Here is an 8,088-nt window from a genome sequence, read left to right as displayed (position 1 = left end):
TTGTTGTTGGTGGTGGTGGTGGAGGTGGTGGTGGTGTTGTTGTTGTTGTTGTTGTTGTTGGTGGTGGTGGTGGAGATGGTGGTGGTGGTGGTGGTGTTGTTGTTGTTGTTGTTGTTGTTGGTGGTGGTGGTGGAGATGGTGGTGTTGTTGTTGTTGTTGTTGTTGTTGTTGTTGTTGGTGGTGGTGGTGGTGGTGGTGGTGATGCTGCTGCTGGTGGTGGTTGGGGTGGTGGTGTTGCTGCTGCTGCTGCTGCTGCTGCTGGTGGTGGTGGCAGTGATGATGGTGATGATGATGATGATGCTGATGATGATGACGAAGACGACGACGACGATGATGATGATAACAATGACGATGCATATTTTAAAAAGCACACAATCATTATGTGCATGCTGTTTGGTTAATGAGGTGCAATGATCTTTTGTCTCGGTCTGCGTGCAACGCACACTCCCCGAGTCAGCAACAAACACGTTAGATTTCAACGATATCCGTTCGCAGACAAATGCTTTTGTGTTTTTACGGCAACCCACGCAGCCGATCACGAATGAAAGATGACAATGTTTCTGTCGTATTACAACAAACGTCTGCTGCGTTTCATTCGGTTTTATGCCGCGACGGCGCGTGCAAAAACCGGCGGCAATCAACCTAAAAATCTGTGAGAACGACTTGAACCTTTAAGCGAGATTTTCAATTATGAGAAATGATCTCATCCGTCCGTGATTTTGCAGATTTCCATAGAAAATCGGAAACACGCGTCGTGAATTATATTACGATGACGAAGACGGTGACGCAAATCAAAGCTCTGAAAATGCAAATGGAAATGCGCATGCGAAGATACTTAAACGCAGAGCTTAACGCACAAGAAATGCAGGAGGAAGCCTGTGAAAGGACTTGTTGCGTGTTTTTTTGGAGTTCAATCATCGTCGTTTCTCACGTTCGCTTGTATTCGAGACAATGCGAGGATTTCCCCGCATCGTGTTTCGCAGACGAATTTACAGAAATGAGAGCTTGAATCACAATGTGCGAAATATCAACAGAGATTGTAAATTGTGCGTGTTCTTACCCAGTGCACACGGATGCCTGTTGTGCGCGTATATGCGTGCCAAGCTGTGGTGCTTGTACGTGATAGGCGGATTGAGGCCAATACAATAGAAGTACACCTGCCACACGAAATGAAAAGGGACGGTTTAAAACATCAGTGGCACCTGGTGGCGAATATAGAAAACGAAAGATTAATACACCGTATAAACCAGGCAAAAATGTCTACAAAGCTATTTCCAACTGGCTGCACAAGCCTGCTCCAACACTGATTACTTAAATTGGTATATGATGTGAAAACGGTTTCTGTCTGTCTGTCTGTATCTCTCTCTCTCTCTCTCTCTCTCTATCTATCTCTCTTTATCTCTCTTCCTCTCTTCCTCACTCCCCCTCCTATGTCTCGCTCTCGCCCTCTCTCGTCCTCTATATTATTAATCGAGTAATTCCACGCCTATACTGACTGGTGCATGTAGCAAGCATGCAACCTCATGCCTTCTCTAAGTCATTAGCACGCTTGACAGCTGTCGCTATACATACAGCTCATACACTCTTCCATCATTCACAAACGACACTCTACTTGACATTCCGGCATTAACGGCCCTCCTCCCAGGATGTTTTGACTGCACGGGAAAGCCTCCTAAACGAAAAAACGCTTCGCTAGCAACGGCCCACCTTCGCCCTTGATACAAAGTTTGACCTTGGTTTACCTGTTTGACACCACCCAGCTCAAGGATGTCCATGAGGAGCAAGGAGCCGAGTGTGAGCACCCAGGCAACAACGTGCACGGCGAAGAACAGGAGGGAGTAGAGCTGATTGCCCTGCCGGCTGCTGACATCCACCAGCCATGCCGTTCCACTAAACACCGGCACCCACTGATGCATCAGAGCCTGCCAGACGTGAAAAATAATAAACTACATTTAAAAAAATAAATAAGAATAAAAATATGATTACAACATAATATAATAATAATAATAATATCAAATATCATTAGCTTTACTTAGGTTTCCAAAATATGAACATCATATGCTCACTGCTAAATGTAATCAGGAGTTATAATAAGGACAAAACGTCTCGTCTTAATATAGTCTGTCTTTATTAACTCCTGATGTAATGTAGACAGATATGTATATCTTTACAATCACAAGTACATGTATGTGGGATGTATGCACAATGTGCCACTTGGTTGAATGGATTATGAAAGCCAGTTGACACCAAAGTACTACAGTGACAGAATCCCAGTAAACGAATCGACAGCAGAGAGAGAGGGGGGTCAAAGTTACCAAAACATTTCCCTTTTTGTGATGGCAGGTCGTATATTTTCCAGCATGTTGCAAAAATTTATCTTAGTGGCAATTGATTAGTGCACTGAAATAGGAAATACATAGTCAGAATTCATGAGATTTCTAGCTGTATTTTGCTGAAAGAAAGTATAGCCTAGGGAGGCATTTGCCCCATGTATTTGGGGTGATACTCCATTAGGAGTGTTGTTCCCAACTTTAATGTCATCAATGGTCATAATAACATATATATATATATATATATATATATATATATGGTCATATATTAGTTTGTGGTTTAATGTCATTTAGGTTAGGGTTAGGATTATCAATCATTAATCATTAATGATATCAAAGTTGGGAATACTCCTAATGGAGCGTTAGCCTGTATTTGGCATATCGCTCCTGCCTATAGTACCAGTTTCCACCGGTGAACAATGCAGGAATCACACATACCTGTAGGGCGAGGCAGGAAGCGCCAACGTAGATAGACCTTTCTACGACTGACAGTCCCAGCGTGTTGTTTACAAGGTTCTTCCACCGATGGTTGGCCATCAGGCTGTGCTGGAGGATGAACATGATAAGCAGCCCGAGATCCCAGAACACCGTCTTCGTCACAAAGTAGTTCGTCTCCTTCCCTGCAAGTTACGCGGCAAATGACTATACTCGACTACTCGTGTTCCAACTGTAACAAAACACTGTGCGAGATGTAGAAATTTAATATTCTTTCGATTTTTTAACATAATCATATAAAACAATTGAATTGCTAATACAATACAATAATAGGTCCAAAGTCTTAGATGTGGAATCCAACTAACATTTGAAGTGACTACTCGTGGGTCTTTCTTAGGTTTATTATAGACATTGTTAAATGTTAGGACTGACAATTAAAGCTGAGTAGATATGCGCGACGATGCCCGCAAACCACGCATGTATTGGGGATTGCTGTTCATCGCGTATCGTACGACGTATGTATCATGTATGTGCGTTCACTTCAAACAGACTCACTAGCCAAAGCCTGGTGTGCTTGCTTGCTCACGTCGATGTGACCAGACAGAAACCGCTGGAAATTCAACAGTGTGCCAATCGACGAGAACAGCACTGCGCCTGCGACAAGTGCATAAAATATCTTCATTTTCGTAACGTGTAATGTAACGTAGATTACGTAAAACGTGTATTTTGTAAACAAAACAGTTCAAATGTACATGTACGACAACTCGGCTTTGTGTACATTCAAAAATGTGCCACCTGCGATCGGTCATGCGCGTGGGACCTGGCGGGCACTTCTATTTTAACTATTTTAAAATCATTTTTCTTGGTTGATTATTATCTACGATAAACAAACAATGTAGTTATTGTCAGTGCGATTTTTTTTTCCTGAGAAAAGTGCGCTACGTCTGCATATGTCTAACGTTAAGTTAATATGAAATGACGCTCAGTACTCAACTATGGCGCCCATTATCATGTCATTTTGACCCCAAAATGTCAGCTTTCTCCGGCAGAAATACGACGGTGGCGCCATTACGTCGTGTCATGGGTGTCGTGTAATATTTTTAAGTCATGTTTACATACAGTCGACGACTTTTAAACGTCTAACTTCGTGTTGTTGTGACTTGTCAGTGTAAACATGAAACCGCATAGTAAATCCGCGGTTTCAAAGCTTATTCAAAAACAGTTCTACGACATTCTCTCGCATAAATATGCAATATTACTCTGCTTCGGCGGAGTCGTACTCGTTATCGTATCGGCGTTACAGTTTGGCGAGGTGAGAGATTGTGATTTTCTAGATATCTGAATCGCGAATTGAATGCATTCTCTTGCGTATACTATGTCATGCAGCATTAACGTATGAGTTCACTCAGTAAGTTCCTTGCTTCCTACGGCACAGTATAACTATAAATCATGATTCTTTACGTGCTTTTGCCTTTTTTTATCAGAGTGCACATGATACCATATAGGCCGTGGCTACGCGAGCGGTTCCGGACGAGGAGCCGCTAGGCTACGCGTCCGGACATGGGACATCCATCTCACACAGTGATCTTGCGACACGTACACGCATGATTGCGCAACGGGACGCTCTGCTGATTACCGAGTGTGTGTGTGTGTCGAGAGAGAGAGCGAGAGAGAGAGAGAGAGAGAGAGAGAGAGAGAGAGAGAGAGAGAGAAGAGAGAGAGAGAGAGAGAGAGAGAGAGAGAGAAGAGAGAGAGAGAGAGGAGATGAGGATGTGTATGTGTGTGTGTATGCGTGAGAGAGAGAGAGAAGAGAGAGAGAAGAGAGAGAGAGAGAGAGGAGAGTGCTAGAGGTGTGTGTGTGTGTGCGTGCGTGCGTGGCGTGCGTGCGTGCGTGCGTGCGTGCGTGTGTGTGAGAGAGAACTCCGTGAGAGAGAGAGAGAGAGCTGTGCGTGTGTGCGTGTGTGAAAGAGAGAGCGAGAGAGCGAGAGAGGACGGATGAAAGGATAGACGGCAGCAGTGCACATATTGTATATTTTCGGCAATCAGCAGAGCGTCCCGTTGTGCAATCATGCGTGTACGCGAGTCGCGCGATCACTGTGTGGGTGGATGTCCGGATGCGTAGCCTGGAGGCTAGGCGACCGGTTCCGGAAGCGTAGTCACTGCGTACAATATATAATTGGGCACTGCTCAACTCGACTCACATTGTGGCGAGTTTATCCGCCTGGAGGTCGGTCAGCTCGACTCGCGGTCTAACTCATTTAAGATGTTTTACACATGTTGACGTCAAAACGTGTGTGGTTTTTTGTGTGGGAATAACCTGTTATTATGCGAAGAGTATATAACTATAAGTTTGTCACACATGATCAATTTCAATTTTCAATCTCACATGAGTTAGCCGGTGAGTCAAGCTGTCTGATCTCCAGGATGGTCATCTCGACCCAGGAGCCGAGCTGACCGTACTCCAGGCGGGTAAACTCGATCCCACACGGGTCGAGTTTGCCGGCGAGGCGAGTTGACTATACAGACCAATGTACAGTCCGACCTCCTGTATCCGGCCACGTCGGGACCGGCACCCATCCGGATATGGGATTTGGCCGGATATGAGAGTTATGCTCAAACAGAATTTCTAATTCTATGCAGTTCAGTAGGGTTTATGCATGTGATAATGTATTTACTCGTTGCTATGATTATTTGCAAAAAACTGTCGTGTTTTATGGTTTATATGAAATGAAATAAAATGAAATAAAACAGAAATTTTACCTGAGGCATAGCGGACACGAGCGGACAACACACGCACACACACACACGTGCACGCGCTCACACGCAAACACGCAAACACACGTACGGTTGGTACATCGCGCGAGTTTTGAGCAAGTTTTGAGTGAGATTTTTAGGTGGAAATGAATGAAAAACGGAGAACATACACTGCGAGATCGCGGCCGGTTAATAGACATTTCCGGATAACGGATGGCTAGATAAAGGAGGTTGGACTGTAATTATATAGACCACCTAGGCACTCTCACTCTCAGTGACTCGATCTGTACCAAATACACATGTATGTGCAGTTTCTGGTAATTGAATTGTGGTTTTCTGACATATACTTCCATACACGACTGATGGCAGAATGATAAAAATGCTGACATGTGCAATCGCGTTTGTGAGTCGAAACACCGTTTTGTTTTTCAGGCCGCATTAGAATGGAGCAAGGATCAGTACGATGCCGTATTTCATTCTTTCAGCGATAATCTGGTGGGCCGGTCCCTCCAGAATAGGTCAGTGCATACACGCAAGCTTGGTCTGGAAAAGTTACGGTCTTGTGCTTTTGCGCTCCCACACCCCATTGACAGAATCTTCTCTATGATTAAAGCAACCAGAAATTAATTGATAGTATAAGTGGTAGAAGAAGAAGCATTCCCATACTTGTAATCATGAACGCGTACATATAGGTTCACGATATAATCAACAATAAACCCAGCCAATATATAACTTGCTGTATGTGCCGTGTGGAGACTGCCTGTGTTGTGCATCCCAAACTGTGCACTACTAACATCATTCGTTCGTTCATCGAAGATTATGCCAGCCGGTCCCAATAGATGTCGTCTACACGTGGGTGAATGGTTCTGACCCGCAGATGATCGATGCTTTGAAGAAGGCAAGATCAGAGTTCGAAGTCGTACTCAACCAGACGCATCTACACGCAGCCAACGCGTAAGCGATGTTGTTAGAACTAGTAGGTTCTCGTGTCATAATGTATTCGAATACTTGTCGATATCCACTGCATTTGTAATAGTGACAATTAAATCTGCGTTGAATCGAAACAAACTCGCTCGGTGCGCGCGTTTTTAATCGCCGCGGACCGTTCTCTATCCTGTTCCGTCAGCACGGTGGGGTGCACCTACGCGAACTGCATCGAGAGTCACATGGTCATCGTGAGTCCGCACATCGACCCTGAACTCGCGCTCGTTGACCTTCGTGACGAGGTCGCGACCTTGGCGACCGCCTGGAAGATGTTCGTGCTGCAGACGCCGACGAAGAACGTCACCGTGCTGTCGCTCGCGTCGCACCAAGAAGGTGGGTGATGGGCGGGTGGCGCCATCTACTGCCGATCGTGTGTACCGATCGGAGGTGTGGGGGCGAAAGACTGTTAGCCTACGCGGTTATATGCAAGGGAAGTCAGTGGTAGAAATTAACCTTTGAACACGGGAGTCCAACGGACTCCCTACCCTCAAAAAGAGGGAGTCCGCGGCAAAATGAGGGAGTCCGCAGTCTGAAGTTCAAAATTAAAGATATTAACAATAACGCATGTGTTTATTTTTAAGATTCATGCAGTTGCACATCTGCCACATTTTCTTTGGACATTAGCTGAAAAATACGTTAATTCCTTGAGGCCGTGCTCCGGAACGAACTAGTTAGTATGGTAGAATTTTCAGGGAGTCACACGGACTCCTGCATATGTCAAATCAGGGAGTCCGACAGTAAATCAGGGAGTATTTGACTCCGGACTCCCGTTAATTTCGCACCCTGGAAGTGAAGTGGGAATTTTCGTACTTTTCTCGTTTCGATCGTTTGTAAGGCGTGATGGCCGAGTGTTGTATTTTTCCCATTGGAGTCGTATTGCAATTCTAATAGTCCTACCTACGAAGATGATTAAATGAACAAAAATTCGGTGCCAAAGTCCGTCGTCCGCTGCAAAAGTACGTGCGAGCATCCTAACCAGGAGCGACTTTCTCGTGCTGCGATAGCGAGCGGGCGATCCACGCGCGATTCATGTTGCAGCTGCGAAGGTGGCCAAGATAGGCAACGTGACCGTGCGCGGACAGCTGCACACGGTGCGCGAGGCGTACCTCTCCGCCGATTGGACGGCGCCCCACAGCTACCCCGTCGACAGCGCCATCTTCGTGACAGGGCTGAAGGTCGAGTACTCGAGCACGGACCTGCGGGAGAAGCTGCCGAGAAAGATGCAGTCGTACATAAGCAGGGTAAGATGCAGTCGTACGTAAGCAGGGTAAGATGCAGTCGTACGTAAGCAGGGTAAGATGCAGTCGTACGTAAGCAGGGTAAGATGCAGTCGTACGTAAGCAGGGTAAGATGCAGTCGTACGTAAGCAGGGTAAGATGCAGCCGTACGTAAGCAGGGTAAGATGCAGTCGTACGTAAGCAGTGTAGGATGCAGTCGTACGTAAGCAGGGTAATCTGCAGTCGTACGTAAGCAGGGTGAGATGCAGTCGTACGTAAGCAGGGTAAGATGCAGTACGTCGTACGTAAGCAGGGTAAGATGCAGTCGTACGTAAGCAGGGTAGGATGCAGTCGTACGTAAGCAGGGT

The 8,088-nt window shown here is 45.8% G+C and overlaps 2 protein-coding genes across 2 annotated transcripts in view; one reads left to right on the top strand and one right to left on the bottom strand.

Annotated features, from left to right (window-relative positions):
- Positions 1-791: 791 nt before the first annotated feature.
- Positions 792-3,777, bottom strand: LOC106816860 (nurim-like). The gene is made up of 5 exons (XM_014821503.1): positions 3,321-3,777; positions 2,769-2,950; positions 1,743-1,922; positions 1,061-1,157; positions 792-799 (listed from the first exon to the last, which is right to left on the bottom strand). Exons 1-5 carry the CDS (start codon positions 3,445-3,447, stop codon positions 792-794), a joined length of 594 nt encoding a protein of 197 aa, XP_014676989.1. The 5' UTR covers positions 3,448-3,777.
- A 12-nt stretch (positions 3,778-3,789) lies between these two features.
- The window catches only part of LOC106816859 (N-acetylglucosamine-1-phosphotransferase subunits alpha/beta-like), a 6,591-nt gene continuing 2,292 nt past the window's right edge, over positions 3,790-8,088 (top strand). The window contains exons 1-6 of the mRNA XM_014821502.1: positions 3,790-4,077; positions 5,952-6,037; positions 6,336-6,473; positions 6,646-6,836; positions 7,542-7,757; positions 7,964-8,004. Coding sequence (XP_014676988.1) covers positions 3,940-4,077; positions 5,952-6,037; positions 6,336-6,473; positions 6,646-6,836; positions 7,542-7,757; positions 7,964-8,004 — 810 coding nt within the window. The 5' untranslated portion in view covers positions 3,790-3,939. The remainder of the gene's footprint in view (positions 4,078-5,951; positions 6,038-6,335; positions 6,474-6,645; positions 6,837-7,541; positions 7,758-7,963; positions 8,005-8,088) is intronic.

The sequence above is a fragment of the Priapulus caudatus genome, unplaced genomic scaffold (genome assembly GCF_000485595.1).
Source record: "Priapulus caudatus unplaced genomic scaffold, Priapulus_caudatus-5.0.1 Scaffold1510, whole genome shotgun sequence".
Classification (NCBI taxonomy): Eukaryota; Metazoa; Priapulida; class Priapulimorpha; order Priapulimorphida; family Priapulidae; genus Priapulus; species Priapulus caudatus.
Note: the sequence above shows the minus strand (reverse complement) of the source record. Positions and strands in the feature narration are given on the sequence as shown.

What these genes read in the sequence shown, in the direction of transcription:
- LOC106816860 (XM_014821503.1), bottom strand. Translation starts at nt 3,447, where the DNA reads ATGAAGATATTTTATGCACTTGTCGCAGGCGCAGTGCTGTTCTCGTCG. An exon ending in AGCACACCAGGCTTTGGCTA is followed by an intron (nt 2,951 to 3,320) that starts GTGAGTCTGTTT and finishes CGTAACTTGCAG; the next exon opens with GGAAGGAGACGAACTACTTT. An exon ending in CTTCCTGCCTCGCCCTACAG is followed by an intron (nt 1,923 to 2,768) that starts GTATGTGTGATT and finishes CACGTCTGGCAG; the next exon opens with GCTCTGATGCATCAGTGGGT.